General features: G+C 47.4%; 5 protein-coding genes across 5 annotated transcripts; 3 read left to right on the forward strand and 2 right to left on the reverse strand.

Moving 5' to 3' along the window:
• Positions 1-843: 843 nt before the first annotated feature.
• On the forward strand, positions 844-1,245 carry N7515_001195 (uncharacterized protein; the record flags this gene model as incomplete). The annotated part of the gene is made up of 2 exons (XM_056661939.1): positions 844-1,032; positions 1,084-1,245. 2 exons carry the CDS (start codon positions 844-846, stop codon positions 1,243-1,245), a joined length of 351 nt encoding a protein of 116 aa, XP_056527105.1.
• A 4,438-nt stretch (positions 1,246-5,683) lies between these two features.
• N7515_001196 (uncharacterized protein) lies at positions 5,684-7,786 on the forward strand (the record flags this gene model as incomplete). The annotated part of the gene is made up of 3 exons (XM_056661940.1): positions 5,684-6,180; positions 6,237-7,107; positions 7,175-7,786. The coding sequence occupies 3 exons, from the start codon at positions 5,684-5,686 to the stop codon at positions 7,784-7,786; spliced, it is 1,980 nt and encodes a 659-aa protein (XP_056527106.1).
• Positions 7,787-8,453: 667 nt separating this feature from the next.
• N7515_001197 (uncharacterized protein) lies at positions 8,454-12,296 on the reverse strand (the record flags this gene model as incomplete). Its single annotated transcript, XM_056661941.1, has 5 exons — positions 8,454-8,611; positions 8,662-8,765; positions 8,850-8,910; positions 8,998-9,256; positions 12,135-12,296. The coding sequence occupies 5 exons, from the start codon at positions 12,294-12,296 to the stop codon at positions 8,454-8,456; spliced, it is 744 nt and encodes a 247-aa protein (XP_056527107.1).
• Positions 12,297-16,374: 4,078 nt separating this feature from the next.
• On the forward strand, positions 16,375-16,829 carry N7515_001198 (uncharacterized protein; the record flags this gene model as incomplete). The annotated part of the gene is made up of 2 exons (XM_056661942.1): positions 16,375-16,597; positions 16,618-16,829. The coding sequence occupies 2 exons, from the start codon at positions 16,375-16,377 to the stop codon at positions 16,827-16,829; spliced, it is 435 nt and encodes a 144-aa protein (XP_056527108.1).
• Positions 16,830-23,266: 6,437 nt separating this feature from the next.
• On the reverse strand, positions 23,267-23,866 carry N7515_001199 (uncharacterized protein; the record flags this gene model as incomplete). Its single annotated transcript, XM_056661943.1, has 1 exon — positions 23,267-23,866. The coding sequence occupies one exon, from the start codon at positions 23,864-23,866 to the stop codon at positions 23,267-23,269; it is 600 nt and encodes a 199-aa protein (XP_056527109.1).
• Positions 23,867-24,581: the final 715 nt, after the last annotated feature.

A 24,581-nucleotide genomic window follows, 5' to 3' on the forward strand; every position in this document is an offset into this window, starting at 1 on the left:
GGTTGGCGCTGTAGGAGGGAAGGTCGGCCGTGCCAGCGTTTTAGAAGCCGCTGGTAAGGAACGTGATAATCTTGCGCAGTCTTCGAGACATTTGGTTTCTTTTGATTGGATACCGCGTTGAGGGCATCCTGGATGCGATTCTCAATGGTTGCATTGCTTTCAGGCATTGTGGTGGATAGAAATGACGCGCTGAAGTTGGGGAGTTGAAAAAGGAGGAAATTTATTGTATGGGTGTCTTTATCGGCTGGGTGGCGGACCCTCGCATAGCGAGGGTCTAGACGATTCACCGAAGCTTCACATTTTCCCATGATCCCCAAATGATTCTTGAATAGGTGTGAGACTAGAACGGCTTTATCGTACAGAGAGTTGACTCCCCCAAGACCACTTTGCATGGCGAAGCTTTTTACTTGATTCAATGTGCATTTCATCTCCATTTGCAGAAGTAAAAGACAGGGGTAGAGGCCATGCTGCTCGGATATTTGTGCTGGATCAAATATCGTTGATGAGCCGCCTATATGTGATTGCCTATTAAACATGCGTGGTATTCTTAACTTTCCTATTAGCAATATTCTAGAATCCTGGGTATCGTCGCTGTTCAAAACGTGACGCATGTTGCATCGCTCTTATAGGCATCGCTCTTGACTTTGTCTTGAACGGTGTCCGAGTTTAACCAGCACACCTGAGTCCCCTGCCGCCAATCGCTAATAACCGCCACCGTAACGTGGCAACCGGCAGGATTGTGCCCTATCCCTAACCGAGCGCATCGCCTTAAGTATCAGCCACCGGAATTCCTGTCTCAATTTTGCATCCTCTTCCTCCTTATCGCCTTCACAAAAACCCCAAATGGCGACAAAGACCAGCCGCGTGAAACAGGAACAGTTGCGGAAACGGCGGAACAACCTTCTCCGCCGCCATAATGACTTTTGGCGTCTTTACTCCATCCGGAGCTGGCTAACTATGGAGATGCCGAATGGCCGCATCTACACTTATCATTCCCATCCCGATGTTCCCGTTCCGACAATGGAAGAGACAGTAAGGTTTCGAGTGGTGTTAGACATCATGAATGATACTAAGACATTACAGAGTACTCGCTCTCGACCTGCAGTCCACAAAACCCCTGCGGACTATGTCTCCGGCAACTCCACGAAGCTAACGATTCCCAAGGCTCCGACTTCTTCCATTCCGAGGCGTCAGAAGGCCGTTTGGGATTCATTTTCCCGATACATGCAATATATCAGAGCATAATGAAATCGACCTGCGATTCGTGGGAGGAAACAGTTTAGGGGCTGGTCGCCTATGGTCTCCATGTGCATAAATTCCAGATTGTGGTGTGTTCTGTGCGGTGTAAAGACCTCCCATGTTCCATTACGAACCGATGATGCGTGACGCTGAGAGGAGGTTGGCGTTAGTAATATGACCGTGTGCTCTCTGTTCAGATGCTGTCTTGAGTGTAGGCATTGTACACTCAAAGCTAACATCTGACTTAAATCTTATCGAGACTCTCGATCAATCCTGTGCCGTTTTAATCCTCGCCATTGAATTGACTAAAGTTCGAGCCCTAGATGAATATTTTTCTAACTCCGACGATTCTCGTCGTGCTTTGTCACTTTCCCTCATGCCGGAGAATTGGCTCGACGAAATTTCAATATGGTGCATTTCTTGGCAAATCATAAACGGGAACAGACTCAAAGGGGGAAACTGAGGTCTTATATCACTTGCGAATCGCCGCGGAGGGGTGGGATAGCTAGTATTTGATAGCTACATTGCGCTCAGCAGACTTCATTCGATCAAGACAAGCAAAGCAGTAATCAGTCAGAGACATATAACCTCGTAGATAGGACAATCTTTTGAGGTGCCAACCGTGCTATGCCTCTTAAAATGAACTTAGACTACTCCGTAATCTTGCCAGCGTTATGGAATACCCTTTATCAACTTCCATATAGAAGAATGTCCTTGCTCTGGCAGTAACACAGAAACTAATCCATCAAGATAGCCATAATCTTCTATTCAGTGTCACGTTATAATTTATTTTGAAAAGGATAGGAATCTGGCTCCTTTTAGGTACCTAAACCGGAAATTTGGTGTTTTTTCTTACGGTTAAAGAACCCTTAGTACAAAGTAACTAGTGTTTATGCAGTTAAATGTAAACATGGTCATCAAATGGTTAACAGAAATGATAGTTTGTATTTTATAGCTAGTTGGAAATTTATAACTAATAGTTGGTGGACGGTTATTCTTTTTCAATGGTTAGGTAGGAGTTTGTTTGTTCAATCAAATAGTTAGTTGGGTTTTAGGTATAATGGTTGGTGAACGGTTAGAAGATGTTTGATGGTCAGTGAATGGTCATTATCAGTTTACACAGTATATCACTTACTGAGCTAGCCACCTGCAGTGGAGACACATAGTAAATGCGACAAATTACAACTTGATATCTCAACATTGGTGGTCTATACAGACTTATTCCTGTAGCACAGCATCTTCAGTGTGAAACAAGCTCGCCCTCCAACGTTCTCGATATAATTGGCCTGTTCAACGCCTATTTGGTTTAATGGGAGCATCAAAAGTGTGATGATATTTGCAAGTAAAAATGACACTGCTTGCAGTATCATACCCTTCCCAAATGACGTCTTCGCAATCAGGATAGGGTCCTGTCTCAAATAGACCAGCTGTCTCAAGGCTTTCAATTGTCCCTCTCGTGGATAATAGGGATACATCTCCCGAATTCACTTGTCTAAGGGCTTGACGTTGTCATGTTCGCTCCTCCCAATTGCCCCGTGAATCAGTTCCTGTGCATGTAGAACCGAACTCTTCGCAACTGCTTGTGTCTCCAGTAACACAGTTGCGTCCCCAGGATTATTTCCAGAGGCAAACCGTTGAACCGGCTGTGTCTGTCCATTGCCAGGCAATCGAAGGTCTTGAAGGACTTAAATTTCCCCAGATTTAAATTCAAAAGAATGTCATCCAACCATTTCGCTTTGTTTCTGGGACTTCAAACTAGACATGCTCGGCCCACCCAGCGATGGACCCACGCCAGGCTATCCACCTGGCGTGCTATCCATTTACCCGTACGATCAATCAATCCTTCAATCTTTGAAAATGCCGTCTTCGTCTTCTCGTCATCCTTTGAATAGTATTGAGAGGTCATATGATGCTCTTGTGATTCCAGAATCTTATCCTCGACCGTCTCGTGCTCCATCAATTGCTCAGTCTCACCTATCAGGTTATACTGAACGAGGACGTCAGGGTTATTATTCGTGGAAGAACACCTGGAAGCTCTTAACACCTGGAAGCTCTTCTCAATACTCCCAGCGACAGCGAGTCCCCAGTTTTAGAAGTCATCGTACGACATCTACAGTTTCACAAGCCCGACAACAAGCAAGACATGATCAGCCAAATCCCACTTCGACAGCTCCGAACAGTGATTAACTTCTAGATCAAAAGGACGAAGGTTATAAAGAAGTTGGTAAGCTTATTGAATAATAATCCTTCAAAAACTGAAACTAACTTTAGTAGATCGAGTTGCTCATATCCTACAACGTCGTACGATCTTGGACTTTGAGGGCTCTATTCGTCGAGATCTTCTTCCTACAATACGAGAAGAGAAGTTCGAATTCGAGCCTGAATTAGGTGATACTATCATATTGGCAACTCATTGTACAAGGAAATGTCCTACATTGATCTCCAATAATCTTGATCATATTCAAAATCTCGAGGATCTCTATGATCAATTTGATTATGTGGAGCGAGAGAAACGTGCTAAGATCTATGTCATTCTTGACAAGAAGCCTCGTACGATAGAGATCAAATCAGATCCTACTTCTCCAGGACCTGCTTCGCCAACTGCTTTGAAATTGGAGACACCAATTGCTCCTGAGCCACAAGCACCAGATGCTCCTGAGCCACAGGCACCAATTGCTCCAGAGTCAGAGGTATCAATCATTGATCTTGACGCCTCTGAGCCAGTGGTTATTGATATTGAAACTCTGTCGTCATTGCGGCGTCCCAATTCCGCCTCACCCTCTCAACCGAATCGGACCTCAATGCGATTATTGCCGGCGATTACCCCGTTCAGATCGCTTTCCTCGGTGTTACTGTTTTTCATGTCGTCGCCGGCTCCCTATACCTACTAAATCGTAAAGCCAGGCCTTGGAGGTGGCAATCATGCTCGTTTATACTGGCAAGGCTTATTTTGCGAAACTCAGTAAATGTATCTCGACTCGAGTCCCGAGCCATGGTGGCAGCGCTTTCCTTGCTCAAGGCCATGAAGAAGTCTGTATCGGTCTGGAACTCCCGGCCTTGCGCTATATCGGTCCCTATTCGATAGCGCTTATACCGGTTTTTGAGTACAGCCAATCGCCGGAGTACATTTTTATCCGGCTGCGAAAGCATAGCTTTGAGGGGGAAGTAATGACAGAGGCATTCAAGCCCAGTTTGCTGTAGACCTTGTCATTATTGAAGCACACAAGGGCATGTGTGATCGTGTAATATAGGAAGCGATCGTTTGGTCGAACTTTCTATTGCTCCGTCAGCCCACCGCACTCTAGGTGCTTGGTATTATCCATCAACCTGGAAGGGTTAGTCTCCAGACCATCAACATGTGTTCCATCTTCAGCAGAGAAGTCGGAGTCCTCCACCGAGGTAAGATCGTCATCAGAATAATGCTCACCGGTCGAAGTAGACGGCTCATGTTTATAAAGTCAGACTGACAGCCACTATATCGATCAGAATCGAAATACAGACCTTCAATATTTTCCGCTTGATGCCTAGCTCTCCCCTTCCCCTTCCGATTCGATGCTTTAGTGGGAGTCGGCGATGCGTCACGGTCTGGTTGATGTCTCTTAGAAGGAGACGAAGCATCTTCAATCTCCTTCCGTTTTGCCATTCTCATCTGGCGGATCGACCCTGGCGTAGTCTCGATTGAACTGAGGTAGCCATTTCAGTAGACGTTGACGAACCTGACATTGCTGCCACCCTAGTTTGTTCGTCGACCAAGGCACATAGAAGGTCGAAGCCACTTCGCTGTAGGACACCGACTAATCTCCCCTGATGGAATATGGATAATAGTATTTTTATAAATCGTCCGCCATGTTGACCACCTCGGAGAGATACAGGAGTGGACATATGTTGTCAGGCTTGGCTGATCTTCCAGATCTCACTGGATAGAGCCATTCATTTATTTTAAGCCACATAGGGTGGATGCGAATAACCCAGTTCATCTTTTGTGGTCTTTTACTAAGTTCCAAAGGGAGAATGCCGTTGGCCGGACCATCTGTCCCCACGGCTATGTGACTCTCCGCTCCACAGGTACTATGTTGGTCCTTTTCCCCTTTCGCCCAATTACTCGTATAGGTCCCGAAACAAGGTACAGTCAACCGGGTTCTATAGCCAGGGTTCAACAGTTGATCATAGTTACACGTGCCGAGTAACTCATGTCAATATGCTTATCCGAGTCCTCTCCATCGTTCAAATTTCCTGGCATCTTCTTCGATCCAGCTCGCCACTCATGACCTGTTTATTTGAACAACTTCTGTGCAATATCGTATTTAATTCTTGTTCTGTCATTCTTTAGTGGCAGTTTCATCTATTCCTTTGTCTAGCTGCAATTGGCCTCATTGAGATGCGTAGTACAAAGGAAAGGGGCCTTCCTTTGTTGAAAGAGAACAAACACCAGATCGCAGATAAAATGCTCGAGGATCTCCCGAACGAGCTCCTGGAAAATATTGCCGAGTGGGTCCGTATACCATACTTTTCTCCTATGGAACCCGAGCGCATTGCTGACTCCTTAGTTACCCCCCTTGCTCTTCGGTCCCTAAGCCATGCCTCTTCGAAACTTTACCATGCTCTGGTCCCTCGAATTTACCGTGTGGTCGTGTTTCGTGCTGCGAGTGAATGGGCTTTGAATGTGCTTAACGTCGATGATTTCTTCAACCATCACTCCAAAAGCGCCAGTCACCTTCTACACACCCGCCACTTGAAGTTTGACGCCCCGATCCATCTCACTCGGTTCAATCGCTGTGCAGCATTCAACATCTTTCGGGCGGTCGGATTGGCCGCTGATCCTTTCTCGACTATTGGGACCCCCGACGGCGCTAAGGCCCATCAGCAGTTCTTGGAGGACATTGAGGATCAACTTCGCTTGGCCTTCGCACATCTCAGCCCTGGTCTCCTTCGGTCATTCACGTGCGTATCAGACCATCCCATATCACGAATCCCCCTCAGTGCTGATCGGCCACCAGGTGGCGCTTGGGCACATGCCTTCCAGCTGGTGTGTTGGATAGAGAGGGATACTTAATCCAACATCAGGAAAATCTCATCCAACTTTCGTTGGTCACAGATGGCTCCTGTCCCCATGCCGCGGACCATTTAGGTGGTCTGTGCCAACTATCTTCCCTGGAGGTCATCGAATGGGAAGGTATCCAGCATTCGACGGAGATCGGGCTACTGCAAAAATGTATTAGTCGAAACCAAAGGCGTTTGAGAACACTTTCGATTGCATTCAGCGCATCAGCTGGCAGACCGGATTTCTCCCGTCAAGTGCTTGGGCTGCAAGGGTCCACACTCGTGACCACAACACGTGTGGCGGGCCCCGCCCCTACCTTTCTGCCCTCTCTTACGTGCCTAACACTCTCCAAGGCATATCTCCAGAAAAGCACGCAACCGAGTGCTTTGTCGACCTTTGCTGGGTTGAGGTCCTTGAAGTTGCGTGACTGCGTAAACTCCTGCGAGTTGTTGGAAGCACTGTCGCGCTTGCAGAATAAGCTTCAACTGCAGCTATTTGAGCTCTGTTGCGATAATCAGGCGCTTGGCCCCAACAAGGCAAGTTTGGGTCCGGTTGTTGCGTTTTTACTTTCTCTCCAAGACTTGCAGCATCTTTATCTGAAACTTTCCGACTTTGCACACACCCACCAGATTGAAGCCGTGATCCGCCATCACAGCCGGACCCTGGAGACCTTTGTGTTTCATGAAAAACAACTCGCTCCGATTGATAACGAGAGACTGTGGTGGGGTACTCGAGACTTCTGCTCGTCCTGGATATTCGATAAGGCCGAATTGAGGCATCTCAATCGGCTCTCTGCCTTGGCGCTGTGTGCAAACACTTCTTCTGTGGTTAGTTACTTGCGTGGGAGGAGGGTGCAGTAACGAGAAAGAGAGGCGGCTGATCCCTTTAACACAGCGAGCGAGTCTTGAACCGGGTGCGAAAGGCTCCCATCTTCGGGTGCTTCATATTCGACTCACAGGCGTAGATCATCTCCATCGAGACATTCAATTGGAAGTCATCTCGCAGATTCGGGCAGAAGACAGAGACGAGAGATGTCCGTGCGGTTGTTGGAACGGGCTGGCGAGACGGGCCTCCCTTTCCGACCGCGATTTTGACTTTGCGAGTCTCTGGGAAGAACAATCTATCGAGTCCCCACGAACGGGGCCATCGGACGGTTCAGATGCGTCGGAGGCATTCGGCAGCGATTTAGCTGAGATCAAAGAAGTCATGGACTTTGCGGACTGGGCGTTCGGACCGACCGGCTTACCCAGACTAGAGGTTCTTGCGTTCGGGGACTTTGCTTACGACGAGCGATATCGGAAGCAACGGTTTCTGGCGCGCCGGAAACGCTCAGTGCGATTACGATTGTCCGATCAAAGCCCCCAGATCAGTAAACATTACGGCTGGTTTTTTTGCATTGGCGATATGAACGATCCATCTCTTTGGAGCAACGTAGGTTTGGACGGTAGTAGATTCCTTTCGGCCTGCCCTGATGGTGGTCCGATGGAGTCGCCCGATGACTGGTGATCAGTGTCGGATAGCTGAGGGCTTCCCCACTGCGCCGTTGACATCAGTATCATGCCTGACCGTGATTCCATCAGTCCTTGATTTGGGCAGTTTTCCGCTGTAGTATTGAGTACTCCCAATAGAATCGTTACTGCTGCTGTACGGTACCATTTGCCTGTAACTCAACGGTTGAGCAGAAAGGCAGAATTCTGCTAGCAATAAAAGCTATTAAAAATGGTCGGATGACCTCAATTACTGCTGCTGCTCGCTCTTTCGAGGTCCCGCGGTCTACGCTACGAGGCCGGATGAAAGGGGTTACCAGTTGGTCTGAGACTAGAGGTACAGGCCATGGATTCACCCATCTCGAGGAGGTATCGATTCAGGACTGGTTGATCTCTATGAACAATAGAGGTGCTGCTCTTAGGATCACTTCGTTGATGGATATGGCCAATTTACTACTCGCAAAGCGTGAAGATCAACCCCCTCTCCCAAGCAAGACCGTTAGCAGAACTGGCCAACAGAGTACTGCATATATACGGTACATATGCTTGCTTTAGGTGGTCGATGAGCAAACGGAGATGCTGCGACGCTGTCGATGTATGGTCCGAACGGTTGTCCGTGTTCTCCGCGCATCTGTTAAGCTCTGGGAGGAAATGAAAAAGGACGTTTTGCTCGATCTAAATCCACGTTAGCGTTGTCGTTGGAAATAAGACTCTGTCTCAATTACTGACGGCTTGTCCTCCATCAGACTAATGACTTTGACATCGTGCAGCACCACACGCAGAATGCCACGCAGGCCTTCCGATTTGATGTCTATGTACGGCATCACCTCCTCGGAATTCCGGTCTAATAATACTATTAGCATGGTTCGGCCTTTAGGTAAAGGTATTATGTACCAACACGTTCACGGACAACGAATGCATATTCAGCATAGTCGTCAACACCACCGCTGGTTTCCACCGGTTCGGTGATCGTGTATTTACATGCTTCTTTGTCCCAGCTATACCTGCGTCAGATATTTTCTGAAAAGAAGAGACGGAAGGAAGGGGGTTGATTGGATCAGAGGCCTTAGCTGGCGACATACGTTTCCACAACCGTCTTGAATTGGGGTGTGGTGGCCCACTTTTCAAACGATTGGAAGTCCTCTGGTGTTGTACAGATGGGATGTTTGAGATCAAACCTATCTGGTCCAGGAACGTTCTTCAATTACGTAGAGGACTGCAATTACCCACCCGCTCGACGGAAGGGTGAAAAGAGAGGGAAATACTCCGTCACGAAGCGGATGCTTGGCGATCGCGATGCCCAGCTGGATGCTGAAGAAAATATTGAGATATCGAAATGTTTCTCCAGGCTCTCGATTCGGCGGGCGAAAGACACGGCTCGCAACGCAAATCCACTGAGTCCTGCCAATAACTCTTCCGAGAGTCTGACTTCCATAACAGGTATAAATGTGCTGGTAAGGTCAAAGTCCTTCACCAGAAGTACGTCGACCTATGGATCGAGTGAGTGGCCGCGAAATGCTATTTCAGCTTCCCTGTTTGTTGACTTACAAGGTTTCTTGATGTAGCCGGGATGGCTCTACAAAGCTATGAGGTGGAGAAGGAATCTGCCGCCCCAACACTGTTCTGATCAAAAGATTTATCTGGTGGCACACGCTTTCTACGAGAGGACGGCTTCAACCTGATAGAAGGCCCACGGTGACACTACTTTGACGTGTGTTACGAGGTTTTCAGGTGCTTTGTGACAGCAACGGGAAGCGCGGTTGCTGCAAAGGACTGTTCGGAGACTTACAGGGTCAGTATAGTCCGTTTTGCCAAGGCTTTTGATGTCGAAGCCCGCCTTCTCATAGTGGATCAGATTTGATCTGTAGTTATGGTCGCGGAACTTATAGGAGAGATTACTAATGAGGCAGGCACAAGACTTAATTTGCTTATTGTGTCTCTGCAAAAGTGGTGCTTTATTTACTGGCCATGATTCTTCTAACTATTGAGCAACGCTGAAAATCAAAGGACAAACTGGCTCAAAATTGCCACTAAATTGTTGGGTGAATGGGCCAACTGATCTCATTCAAGTTTCCACCCTCAATTTGACACCCGCCGTTTTCCAGAAGTCACTTTGGTCCATGTGATTTTAGAAGACGGTTGTTTTAATAGAAGCCGCCCAAGGTGCATGGGTAACACGCCTCAGTTGACAGAATACACAGAGATAAAAGCAGAACAAAAGCATGGCTAGCTTCTTCTCTGGTCAAGAATGTGACCAGGAAGCTGGAAAATATAATTTTTGGTAGGAAAATGCGGAGGGCTGGAATTACACAATTCATGTTAGTCTTGAGATTTGAGGTCACCACGGCCAACAATGGGCAGGAAGCCCTTGATGCGTGGAAGCACGATTCATTTGACAGTTGACTGTATTCTCATGGATCAGGAAATGCCTGTTATGGACGGAAGTTCAGCGGCGCGAGAGATTCGGGCACTGGAAAAGGACAAGGGAACGTATACCCCTATATCGCATGTGATTTATCAAGCCGGACTGCCTACGGTAATAAGAAAGAACCCAGCGAAATATTAGGTCAGCGGAGAAGAACCCCTGCACTATGACTAGTAGACGGAGAAATTGTGATCTTGCTTCAGAACACTCTGTCTTTGGCCAGAGTGCCCTTAGCTAGCGTAGGTCTGATTGGCTGAAATTGGTAGTCTTGATGTAGAGCTCCTTCTTAAACCTTAATAAGGGCTGTGGTTGATTAACGAGGGTTAAACTGCCCTAGGCAGTGTCAGTTTTGTGAACGAACTTTTAGTCTGATTTATTCAGATAATTCTCTCGCTGCTTACTGAGATACAATCGGAGTGCCATACTTAGTGCACTCTGAACTGCAATGACTCCTTCTTATGCTACTAGACACGGGGGACGTTCGGCCAAGTTTACCCGCGGCTAATTCTATTCTGATCCGCTATTTAGGCCAGGCGGGTAGCGGTCAACAGTAGACTTCTCCTGGGTATTTAGAGATCAATCTGCGGGGGTTTACGACCTCCGAGCAAATATTTCACATACGCTAAATTATCGCCAGCGGACCAAAATAGATCGTAAACTGCAATACCCTAGTATTCAGGTCGAGGCGGTCTTTTAGGTGTCGAGACGTTGAAGTAGCTAGTGCTTAACAGACCGCGGGGAATTTAAACGGCCGCTGAAAGCCCCTTTGTGCTGTGTAAGTCGACGATAAACGCGAGCGATGAAGAATTATTGGTCACCGAAGAATCTTGTGATAAAATTGGGGACAGGACGGTGACGTACAATTAGTGCTGAGTAACCCCGGCAAAGTCTGCGAACAGATAATAGCAAAACTAGCATAGTGGGTGAAAAGTGAGGCTGCTTTACTTATTCAGCCGAGTATGTTCACTTTGGCAGAGACTGACTGCATAGAAAAACTAAATATTGAGACACGGACTTCATATTCTGACGGACACTTGAACGAACAATCTTGAACGAACAGTCTCGAACGAACAGTCTTGAACGAACAGTCTTGAACGAACAGTCTTGAACGAACAGTCTTGAACGAACATTCTTGAACGAACACTATCTTAGACTTCATAATCTGACTAACACTTGAACGAACACTTTCTTGAACGAACAGTATCTTAAAACGAACATTATAACAGTATCATGAACGAACAGTACCATAATTTGCTTCTAGTATTTAATGGAGCCACTAATTAATCAAAGCCTTGGCTACAATTCGCTCGGCCTACAGGCTGGGGAAAGTCTTTATTACCACAGTTAAATAAACATAATTTGGCCCATGTTTCCATTGAGGATAAGACTAACACGATCCGCGCCTGCGTGTATTTTTGCCGTAGGGGGATTCTCTAACAGAAATTAAAGGTGTAAATGATATGGTCAAACAGAAGATAAAGTTTTGGCTACTTATAGAATGGCCATTTTGAACAGGTTCTAGGTTGAGCTAACCTGATCTGAGCTAAACAGGTTTGAATTAAACAGCTTAAAGCTCGAGCAACTGAATGAATGTGTAGCCTCAAATCTACGTGATCTTATACTTTGACTATACTGGTTTGGATATCACGTAGGCGAGATTATATCTTGTCGTTCTGCGATGATTATTTGCCTCTTTCAGGTATCCTATGCCATTTAAAGGCGGTGTCAATTGCGCGGACACGGGGTGTTTGGACAATGTTGACAGTTTTGAGATTTTGAATAGTTCTTGCCAGTTCCACGGACTGTGTAAAATGCCATGTAAAAATTGAGGGCAGATCTTGGCTTCCTCGGCTCAGATTAAAGCCGAGTAATAGTCTCCAGCACCGCGAAGAGGTGTCTGTCATTTGCTGGAGGGCGGGCAAGAGTCAGTCGGCGAGCACACGTAGGCCTGGCCGGCCGGACCAACCCGTGCGCCTGTTTGGCCATAGTGGAGAGCATGGTACAGTATAGGCCGGTGGATGATGTACTGGGCCCTGTAGTACTCAGCCCGCATTCCTGCCGCGTTGATATCAGCGGCCGGGGGATCGGAGTCTCTCCATTTCATGATGTCCGGGAGATAGTTGCGCCAGTGATCGAGATTCAAGCTCAGAGTTTCCTGCAAAATGGATGACCACCGCGTTTGGCCCTGCTCCTCGGCCTTGTACAGACTCGGGCCCGCGTGCAATACCAGTATCACAACAGTATTCTTTGAATTTCTTCTCCCACGATAAGTGCTGGTCTCGAGATAGCTAGTCCGGAAGTCTTTGCTCTTCTGATGGCGACCACAGGATGTAGTTAGCTTTGGACATGATGAGAGCGAAGAGGAGAGACGAGTAGGCTGCGATGGAAGGATGCAGATAATTGCGTGATGTATCAAACGAGATCAACAAGGAAAGGACAGGGATTTATGTAATTGTTGAACGGCTTGAACTCCTCCTAAGATCGAATTTTATGTACCCCGGAAGAGTCGCCTTTCAATTTCAACACCTTCGCGTTCTATCAGATATGGAAGATACGGCATCGGTCGTTTCAGATAATCTTCTCGTTATGTTAATACATTGCACTAGCTCCCATTGCCGATGTCAGTTGCCCACGGAGACGATTCCCGTCTTGATTTTAACCCAGCCAACAACCACATTTGCACGTTGGCACTCTGCAACTCACGAGTAGTCATTGCGTCTCCTCTGCTGTTCCCAGGTACAGTAGACCTCATGCTTGGTGACCTTCTAGGCCAGCTGATTTCGGCATGCAAACACCGCAATCCCTCGCTCAAAAAGACAGAGCAACAAACGGATGCTTTTCACGAACCTTGTTCCTAGGAACATCGACCAACCCTGAGTATAAATGACATAAGAGTAATCGGAGCAACTACGGAATATTCGCACTGCTTCCATCTTCATTACGCAGCCAGTGGTATTCGCACAATATAAGAGTCAGCTTTGCCCTCACTTAATTACCATCCTTCTGTTCTCTTACGCATCTCTCCCAACGAACCGCCCCTACTCAATCTCATCATGGTGGACCGGAGACTCATACTTGGCACGCAAATCCTCACATTCCGGTTACATATGGCTTTGGAAGAACATCCCCTATTTCAGCCAACAGAAAAAACCAAACCCAGGCACGGTTCGCCGAGAAAGTTGTTGCTGGTATCCGCTTTGGTTGGCGGCCCTTTACTGTAGACGGAAGTACGAGGGGTTGTTGCGCGTCATCGCCCGATGTAAGTCTCATATAATGCTCATTTTGGGAGTTGGAACTAAATAATCACAGTTTCAGATCAAATCTCCGTCCTCGTTTGATGCACTATCTAACTGCGAAGAGGAGACCGGACGTGCTGTACCGTTTACGAAGGGCCTGGCGCTTTGACTTGGAACGAATGGCAATGTGCTCTTTTCGGTGAATGTGGAAAATAAAGTAGCCTTGTTACTAGAGGGGCAGCTTTAGAGCTACATGACTGATGCAGTAGCCTCAGCGGCACATTACGTGGCCTTGCATCTATAGAGGCATTCTTAGCTGTCGAAGGTCTAGTCAGCCAAGTCCATGCTTTCACTGTTTGAAGCACAACGCCAAATTCCTTTGTTCTGGGCATGAAATTTATTTTATTTCACTCAGCTATTGTACATGTACAGCCATATTCGAAATCAGTTTTAAGACCACACTCTCAGGAATTAGTTCCCAACTTCTAATTTGAAACATGCTAACCTACATTCGGTATGCCGATCTGCCAGAATGGTATCTACATAATTCACTGGACTTTCAATCGTAAGACCTAGTTTTAAGTTTTGAATAAATCTGGATGCGATAGAATGGTAACGTTCAGGCGGACAGGCTGGTCACTACTCATATTCATAGCTATTATGGATGTCATTAAGCTATTTCCGGGGATTTTGAACCGAAGTGTCTACTGCGTTACTGACAAATATTCAACGGATAACTTTGGTGACGGGACCGGCATTGATCGAGAAGCTCGGAGGTGGTCCATAGCCAATGCTGTCTCTAGCAGTTTATGCGACTTGGTGCTTTGCCGTCGGAACCAGTAAGCATCCACCAGTCGTGAAATCCGAATGCACTGTATGCTATGTATACGACTCAAATACGGGTCAAAGATCGATCAAATATGTCTGGGGTGGAGGGGGGCGAGTTGCTGTCCGAGTTCTGTGGCATGCAAGTTCAAATTCCATTCGTCGCCTCCAGTAATCCAGTAACTCGTGGTTACAATGTGTGTGTGCATATACCTTTTACCTGATTCCTCGCAATGAAAGATAGGTATAAGCCGCAGGCCACTGATTTGGTTACGGATCCGTATTCTGGTCTAGTTGGGTTAAACTACCTCCCGGGTGGTCAGGATAAATGAGACCATCTATCCACCCATCCGAGTGAAACTATAGTCGGACGCCTAGTTGGTTGGACAACGGTTCGTATCCGGTGGGCTAATGGAACCCGGCTTTTCTCCATTGTCAGTCACTTCACTGTCGAGACTCCTGGGTATGTATCTCCGAGAGGCTTATTCACACCCGGCTAAATTCGATCGTGGTTTTGCCCATGCTTCATGACTCACTTGTACTGCGCGAGCTCGCGATGCCCTGGGCGCCGCGTTCTGATAAGGACTTGGATCATACGGAAGACAGTTGACGGACAGCATTGGTTGGGCGGCAGCCATGAACTCGAGCAGGAGGAAAAAGCCGGCGGGGCTTTACTATGGGTAGAGGCAGTTGGATATTGATTTTCGCAGGGTAACGAGCCACAGCGGGTTGAAGAAAGTATCGTTTGGATATGAAAGACCAGTTCGAGGTCTTTGCTAAGCTCATTGGCATGATCTAAATTCACATGAAAAATACAGAGTTTTACTATGTATGCCAGATTTGGAGGTTTTGATAGGAGATGTCATGCAGGTTCTATGAGGGGGATGTTGGATGCCTTGATGCCCCAGGCATCACATGTGTGTAGATAGAACCCATAGTTTCTCTCTCTCTCTCCTTCTCTCTTTCTCCTCTTCGTCCACCTGAATACATACATTGTTTTCTCCATTGATCTCACATTGTATCTGTATTCCATGAAAATTCAAAGGGAGATTCTATCAGAACTGTGCTTGGTCTGCCGGCAACTCAGCTATCATGGGCAGAAACGACGGAGCACCGAGTAAGCTTGAACTATTGAACACACATCCGGTTCGGCGTCGCGAGCAAACTCCAACCGCAGGGAAGGTAATGGGATCCCTGGAATGTTTCCTGTGGTAGGAGGTTGAGCGACGGCCGTGGCAACGCTGACATCGGAGTTCATAAGCTGGTGGCTTTGCCGGTGGTTGGTAATGTGTTGTAGTAATAGTCGTAGCTCTAGGCTGAAAATGATTCGTATCCAGTACTCGCTGGGCATCACTGCGTCGAAACAAGCGGCGAAGTGGGGCTGATTCTCTGGTTCTGCCCTCCAAACAGGCCATGAGCATCTTCAATGAATTATGAGTGTCGGCTGCGTCATACCTGGCATTGATCCACAGATTGGTACCAACAAACCAATTCATTGCATGAGTGTTTAGAAATCAGTGAACATATATGGAAAGCTTGTGGCTTTTAGATGGAGGTCTCGTTGCAGCGCTAGATGCACCGCGAAGATTATGAATGATGTTCTAAACAGTCAATGCTGCTTCCACTTGGATTTCAAATTATCTCGAGTAGATGTTGGAAGAAAGGTTACTGTAGCTAACGTTCGGCTGCACGCGCCGGTTTATGGTATTAGGCGCTCTGGAAGGTGTCACTTGCATCTGGTTTTCCGATTGAAAGATGGACAGGGGATGGGAAGACTGCCTGGCCTCCAAGTGCAGTGGGTCATTTCTCTAGACTACTTCCAAGACAAAAGACTTGTATATTGACTACAGCTACCTAGGGCGCTGGACGAGCAGATCAGGCAGCAAGATGTTTGGAACGACGGCATACAACGGCAGATGGAGGCCATTGTTGAACACTACCGGAAAATAGATGCCCTGGAAGCGCAGGTGGCGGCGCTGCAAGCAAAGCTGGATGTTGTATGCGGTAACAAGGAAGCGGCTAATGCAGGGCGCAGATCGGGTGGCCGCAGACGCCAGGCACCATGAAGACAGCCCCATATCCTCGTTACACCGATAAGCCTTGACCATATCGCTCTCCACCATGACGTCCAGCCAGTCCAGCAGTTTCACGCCTGCCCCCCTTGACTCCGCTTGGCCCCCGGCCCACGTTTGGGAAACCATGGACGCGGCAGACCGTGCCAGTTGGCTAGGACAGATACAGAGAGACAGGGCCAGGCGCCTTGAAATGGATGTAGCGGAGACAGACCTCCGCCACAGAAGGCCTCGTGGGGACCTGCAAGGTGACGAGAATCTCGAGGAGAACCGTGAGCCCACCCCCTTGAAGTCAAACCACTCATCGACATATTCCCGGGTGTCTCCGCCGCCTTTCTTACTCGTGTCTTCGAGAGGAAGTTGAAGGCGGCTGAACTCATACGCTTCAAAGAGAAGTCAGCCACCGAGCTAGATCAGGAGGACAAAAACTTCGAACCGCACCCAAACCACCGGTTCTGGATCCGGAGCAAGTCAGCAAACTGCCGGACCAAAGGTGAAGACTGAGCGTGGCCCAGCACTGATAATGACCATTCACTGACCATCAAACATCTTCTAACCGTTAACCAACCATTATACCTAAAACCCAACTAACTATCTGATTGAACAAACAAACTCCTACCTAACCATTGAAAAAGAATAACCGTCCACCAACTATTAGTTATAAATTTCCAACTAGCTATAAAATACAAACTATCATTTCTGTTAACCATTTGATGACCATGTTTACATTTAACTGCATAAACACTAGTTACTTTTGTACTAAGGGTTCTTTAACCGTAAGAAAAAACACCAAATTTCCGGTTTAGGTACCTAAAAGGAGCCAGATTCCTATCCTTTTCAAAATAAATTATAACGTGACACTGGGCCTGTATATATTCACGTTCGAACATGCATCGAATTTTGCATTGGCCACCAATACTGGCAATGTACGTGCCATTGTGAGAACTTTCCGTCGTCGTCATTAACCATGGACGAACCGGTCTAAACGCGGTGAGTTATATTCCACCGTTCAACAAGGTTCACACGAACGCGTTCTCTGTCCTTAGCCCCAGTTCCCGTTAAAACAACACCCAACAACTCAATTACTGCCTAAGTCTATCACTGATGAACGGGATCGCCATTGGCGCTCTGCCGGATGTCCATAATCTTGGAGGCCAGGCAGTCTTCCCATCCCCTGTCCATCTTTCAATCGGAAAACCAGATGCAAGTGACACCTTCCAGAGCGCCTAATACCATAAACCGGCGCGTGCAGCCGAACGTTAGCTACAGTAACCTTTCTTCCAACATCTACTCGAGATAATTTGAAATCCAAGTGGAAGCAGCATTGACTGTTTAGAACATCATTCATAATCTTCGCGGTGCATCTAGCGCTGCAACGAGACCTCCATCTAAAAGCCACAAGCTTTCCATATATGTTCACTGATTTCTAAACACTCATGCAATGAATTGGTTTGTTGGTACCAATCTGTGGATCAATGCCAGGTATGACGCAGCCGACACTCATAATTCATTGAAGATGCTCATGGCCTGTTTGGAGGGCAGAACCAGAGAATCAGCCCCACTTCGCCGCTTGTTTCGACGCAGTGATGCCCAGCGAGTACTGGATACGAATCATTTTCAGCCTAGAGCTACGACTATTACTACAACACATTACCAACCACCGGCAAAGCCACCAGCTTATGAACTCCGATGTCAGCGTTGCCACGGCCGTCGCTCAACCTCCTACCACAGGAAACATTCCAGGGATCCCATTACCTTCCCTGCGGTTGGAGTTTGCTCGCGACGCCGAACCGGATGTGTGTTCAATAGTTCAAGCTTACTCGGTGCTCCGTCGTTTCTGCCCATGATAGCTGAGTTGCCGGCAGACCAAGCACAGTTCTGATAGAATCTCCCTTTGAATTTTCATGGAATACAGATACAATGTGAGATCAATGGAGAAAACAATGTATGTATTCAGGTGGACGAAGAGGAGAAAGAGAGAAGGAGGAGAGAGAGAGAAACTATGGGTTCTATCTACACACATGTGATGCCTGGGGCATCAAGGCATCCAACATCCCCCTCATAGAACCTGCATGACATCTCCTATCAAAACCTCCAAATCTGGCATACATAGTAAAACTCTGTATTTTTCATGTGAATTTAGATCATGCCAATGAGCTTAGCAAAGACCTCGAACTGGTCTTTCATATCCAAACGATACTTTCTTCAACCCGCTGTGGCTCGTTACCCTGCGAAAATCAATATCCAACTGCCTCTACCCATAGTAAAGCCCCGCCGGCTTTTTCCTCCTGCTCGAGTTCATGGCTGCCGCCCAACCAATGCTGTCCGTCAACTGTCTTCCGTATGATCCAAGTCCTTATCAGAACAGCTAGACGCGTAGTCCCGCATCTGGTTTGTTCCCTGACCCAAACGGCGGCGGAGCGCCACCTGCTGTGCTGGAATCGATCTTGTAGGCCGTCCTCTCTGGCCGCCGATTGGTGTGTACCAAAGAGGCGTCTGGTAGTAGGGGCCCTACCCACGCCTATAACAAGGTATAGCGGGTTCGAACCCCGCGGCCACCATCCCTTTATCTCTCGCTGACTGGGAGTGAGAAGGGGACCACGGCGGAGGAGGAGTAAGCTGGATACAAGCCCAGTGCCGGGGGAGAGATAGGGGGGTCGTGGAGCATGGTTCTCATACACACCCCTCCCTCCCGCTGTCTCTATACCGAGCATGGTAGAAATTCCTAGGGGTTTTTGTGACTTTTCCTGCTACTAGGGTCATGTGCCTATACATCGGCCGAGAAAACGAGCTTGTGGCACATGGGACGGAATTGTGATTTCTATGGTCCCTCATGCAGAGGACGTACCGCATGTATTTCAGCTGATCTGGGTCTGCATAGCGCCGCAACAATAGGATTGCTATATCAGACTAGAAATAGAATCATCATCATCATCATCATCATCGCATTCACAGCCTACTGCTCTTTGTAATCGAAGACGCGATCCGCGCCTAGGGAGCCTACATACTTCTAATTCGCCGCACCGGCCGTGGCGTACATGGCGGCAAAAGAAGAGTCGCGATCTTCCCGCAGCAGCCGGGCGCTTTGCACGCCTATCGTGCCCACGCTAGAGGAAGCGCCCCAGATTAAGTAGGGCGTCTCTCTTTTGTTTCTTATATTCCTGAGTTCCTCCGCTGGTATCGGCGCCGACTGGGGCAGACTAACCTCCCAAAGCAGACATGTTTTTGGTTCTGCGACACCCTTTTGGTTCTATTTGTGATATAGCTGATACAGTATTAGTATTCAACGGGCTAGAATCGTGGTTGCTTTCAAACAGACGTTAAGGATGCTATATACGTACTTTCTGAATGAAACCAACTCGCTCCCGAAGTCTTTTCTCTGGGCGAGAAAATTGAGGGAAACATCAAGAAGAGGCTCTCAGAGCAAGTTGATGGTGGTTCTGACACGGTCCCTCGATATGTCTACCCCCTCGGCCTCCCCCAGAGGTCATTGAAGGAGAGCATATTTGGATGCTCTGACTGATGTTCGCGGAATTTCTTGATTTTTCTAGCGTTGTCTTGTTTATTCGTTGTTTTGACCTGCGGAGCGCCGATTTCTTGAAAGACAAATGCGCCTTGGATTATTTCTTTTATTTGTTGTTTGACTGATGTTGACTGATTATGGGTGATCTTTGCTTTGATTTATTTTTCTGATGTCGAGTGTCGACCAGGGGACGGTCGAATTTTTGGGTTTTTGGGGAGGGTGGAGACATTGTCGGATTTTCTTTCTCGTTTCCGACGAAATTTGTTCTCGGAGCCCTAATCCTACAGCAGCTGTCCCTGTGAATGGCCGTGCGGAGGTTTTTCAGGACAAGAGGCGCTCTGAGGAGGTTCGCAGCTCCACCGGCGCGGCCACTAGAGACGTGTACTCCCTTGGGCTTCTGCAGACGGATGTTGAGGCATGGAGACATGGTCGGATTTCTTTGACATTTTGGAGAATTGAGGCTTTTTGTGTGTGAAGGAGAGGAGGATTCCCTTGCCCTGACTCAGCAGCTGGTTCGGCGAGACGTCTGTTATTACGCCGCCTAGGTCGCTGTCTGGTTTTGAAGTTGGAGACTACCCTCCCATCGGCTGAGGTGGAAATGCGGTCCAAGGATCTGTGTCTTTCGCTAATGAAGATGAGAAGAACTGTTCCGTTGTGCTTCCAGAGATCCGCCTACACTTGCGAGACTGGTGGGATTACGTTACGAAGTCACTAGGGTCTCAAGTTTGACATGAAGTTCACGTGTTCTATCTGCATGTCTGAAGATGTTCGCCTGGCCCTTCCAGTGGTGCTTCACTGCTCTGATGTTGAGGCGTTGCACTACCCGACAATTTGCCAGTTTGTTGAAGGCTTCCAGCGCTTTTGGTTCGACAGAAGAGCTTGCTTATGGAGGACGTTCTTCCGTCTACTTTTTGAGACAAGAGCTGCCCATCCAGCAGGTACATCTTCACTGCCAGAAGGGTATCTGAACCGAGAGTATTGTTACGAGAGTGCTCCGAACGACGGTGACCATGACGAATTTGACGATGAACCGGATCTTTTTATCGCAGGGCACTGAAGCCTGCTCAGGACGAGAGGGATGGTTTTTCTTTAGGATATTGATATAGCGACTCCCCCCTTGGATCATTCGACACCGCCCCCCTGCCTGAATTTGGCCTGACCTCCCGCTAACCGTAAGGCATCTCTATATTCTGCCCGCCTAATTGTGATGAACTCCACATCAGAATCCGACATGAGGGATTTAAGGCCCAACATGATGTTATTGAGGCTTTTGGAGGACACAGATGCAATGAAAAATGAGTTGAGAATGATAAACACCAAGTTGGAAGCCAGATTTGATGAATAAATTGGAGGTCAATTAGTATTGAATTGTTCGTTCCCTATGGACTGCAGAGTGACTTAGTTTTGCTAGTAGTTTACATAGTAAGTGTAGGTACCGCGGCAGTACTTGTGAAATCCCAATGCTTGACCAGGAGGCGGCGAGGAAAGCGGTCAGTTAATGCCTTGATGTAAGCGGGAAATCAGACCAAATTCAGGCAGGGGGGGGAAGTGAATGATCCAAGGGGGGAGTCGCTATATCAATCCCATTTCTTTACGGCTGATACTTGATGTTTTCCTTTTGGTTGTCTTTGCCTTGTTTCTGTTACTTTGATGTGTTGTTTGGTGTCGACCAGGGGACGGTCGATTTCTTGAGGGGGGTGGTATGTAGTGGGGAGGTGTGACCTCCCCCTACAGGCATGCTTCCCCTGTCCACTCCCTTGATTTCCACGTGAGCGTCCCTTACATCAGCAGTTATGAGCTGGTGATATAGTCGCGAGGTAGCCTTTAGTAGCAACACACACTCCTACACATCTCTGATTTCTCTTCTTGTGCGCAAGCACCCAACCTCTTTGTTCCTCTGGTCTGATACTATGCTAGGTGGTACTTGCTGAATCGACCCGTGTGCCTCAGAGCACACAGCCGTAGAGCGTTCCCCTCTTCAATAGTTAACAGATTCTTAGATTCTTAGATTAGATAGATCTAGAGCTATCTTGGATATGGAGATTTCTTCCATTTGTCTTCTCCGGAACATACTAGTGCCGTTCCGCGGAGGGGATCAGACCTGTCCTCATGGCCTGTCTTAGCGGAAAGCGATCTCATTCTCACTTCGTGTTACGTCCCTTTACCCACGAGTGCCTTACAGAGGACTTGGACCTGGATTCTGCCAAGTCACGTGGCGGTCAGGCTTGACCGGGTCACGTGATCTGGCTTGAGCTCTCCACAAGTCAATGACTGCCCGTCAGACTTAGACTCCTTAGCGATTAGTCTGAATACAGGAATACCCCTTAGGATTTCTTCACTCTAGTTCTAAACCCCTCATTTGGACCCGCGAGTACGCCGGTCCTAACACTTCGATAAGATGGATCGGAGCGTCAAACTTCAAGTGGCGGGTGTGTAGAAGGTGATTGGCGCTTTTGAAGTGATGGATGAAGAAATCATCGACGTTAAGCCTAATAGTACTCCCCCATAGCAGCATAAATCTAGATGGAGCTATAACTAACTAACTATAGGGCGAATTAATTAATAATAATAATTGTGCAGATTGTTGAGATATACGCTCGCTAAGGCTCATAGAGCACGGACAGCTTCAAAGGGAAGTGACAGTTTGTGGGGCGTACGATAAACGTGAACGTAACGATGTGTTTTGAATTCAATAGATATAAAACTCATTGTTGATTGCATCTGGCCTCAGCGCATTGCATGTTGAAGTGCATAGAGTCTGGCGGATACCCAAGATTGCACGCATCTGCAATAGTCAAGGAACTAGTCGACTGTGGGTACCTCAAATCAGACCCATAATTGACAGAAATAAACATGAGCAAGGAAAAAAATATGAAAAACCATAAACGCTAGCCCTGAAACAACAGGAACACACATGCGACTCAACAGAAGGGCCTTCGTGTGTCTTCAGTTATCTTTTTCCTAAATAGAGATACTGGTCAACGTTAATAATGGTAGATGACTGAATAGACTGAATACTCCTCTTGATTGGTAGGAGACGCACCGAGATGAGTACGGAAAACATAGTCATACTCGGATGAATAAGATGTGGGCGATAAATTACCTGTCGGACAAAATATGGGTTATTATACCGCTAGACCTCAAATGCTCCAAGGGCGACATTTTCAGTCTATACGGTAATCTTTTGTTCTGGCATTGCCTAATCTCAGGCAAACATCGAGTTAGTTTATGTAAGATCTCCACACATAACGGTACCTGCATTGCTGTTTTAAAGTTGAGACTCACAAAGCATCCAATGCACCAGATGTGTTAGAACATTAAGCGAGCTATAAAGTCAAACCGTGATTCATCCAAATTACATACCGAAAGTCGAACAGATAACGCTGACTCCGTAGTGGCACAGAAAGTTTGGGTCATTCTAAGCGTCAGGTTTCTCTCCTCCGGGGGCAATTGTGTAGCCTTGTTTTATCATGATCTGTCGGTAATTATTCCAGTCTTTCTCAATCTTATCCATAATTGCATTGTATTCCTCAGGATCGTCGTCGCGCATTTTGTCGGTGAGCTTGAAATGGTTCATGGTGTAAGAGAGATACGACCTGTAATCTATGGTCTTGGTTGGCTCCTCGGTTGACGCTGGAACGGGGCGAGGCTTCTTGATGTTTCCCAAATTTGCTCCAGAATCCGCCCTTTGTCTTTTCTTGTCAGAGTGATTCTCTTCTCTTGCCAATCCATTTCCCGGGCTGTCCGAAACTGAGTCCTTAGGATTGGACTTCGTTCGCACGGATTGAGATTTAGTCGCTTTTGTTTTCACAGGAGGATTGGCCCAATCAGCATCTGGAAAGAAAGTGGGAGGCCTATCTCGATTTGTAATACCATTTTCGCTTAGCCAGGTTTGGTACGATAGGTCCTGGTGTTTCGCCGCGTCACGAATCCAGATATCCAGAGACATCTTTTCTTTTTTCTTGAGCCTTTCCATCAGTTTCCCCCTGAAAATAAAGCTCTCTCCATCTTTAAGCATTTTTGTGTGTCTCTCCTGTATTTGATCCCACAGAATTCCCACAAGTATAGTAGGAAATACATGAATGGCTTTCCCCTTTTTTGTCATTCGCGGCTTCCATTTTCGGTGGGGGTTTGGTGTCAGAGTCACCACACTGACTACTTTCCTAATATTGGGGAAGCCGTACAGCCACCGACCATTTTCTTGAATGTCTAAGATCGTTTCGTGTTTTCCAGATATCAGTGGAAGACCCGTAATCTCATCTTTTGTGTGTGCTTTTGATGTCCCGAACTCATGTTTTGAATGACCGGGTGGCCCGTAACGGTAAATTATCCGTGAATTATCTCCAAAGCATTTGCATAGAGAATATGCTACAGCTGTGACACTGCAGGTGGGTTCTGCCAGGCCTGTCCAGGCGGTGAGTCGATTCAGGTCATGTGACAGGAGGAGGAGAGACGAGGGACTTGTTTTGTTGCGCGCCTCTTTCGTTTTCTTTCTTTTCTTTCTCTCTTCTTCCTTTCCTTAGACTAGTTATCTTGTCGAATTGGACTCTTTTGCAAGAATAGCCTACTGTCACAACAGCAACACCGCCCTCGTCAGTTATTTCGGGCGATGTGTTTGGAGCGGTCTGGGTTGACGGGCTGCCAGAATAACCCTTCCACTTTTGATTGTAAAAGCCCAGTCTTTCGGTTCCTGGTGAAGATGAATCACCACTGCCTGGTGTTTGACGACACTC

The sequence above is a fragment of the Penicillium bovifimosum genome (assembly GCF_028826915.1).
Source record: "Penicillium bovifimosum strain IBT 22155 chromosome Unknown utg000001l_segment0_segment0, whole genome shotgun sequence".
NCBI classification, from domain to species: Eukaryota; Fungi; Ascomycota; class Eurotiomycetes; order Eurotiales; family Aspergillaceae; genus Penicillium; species Penicillium bovifimosum.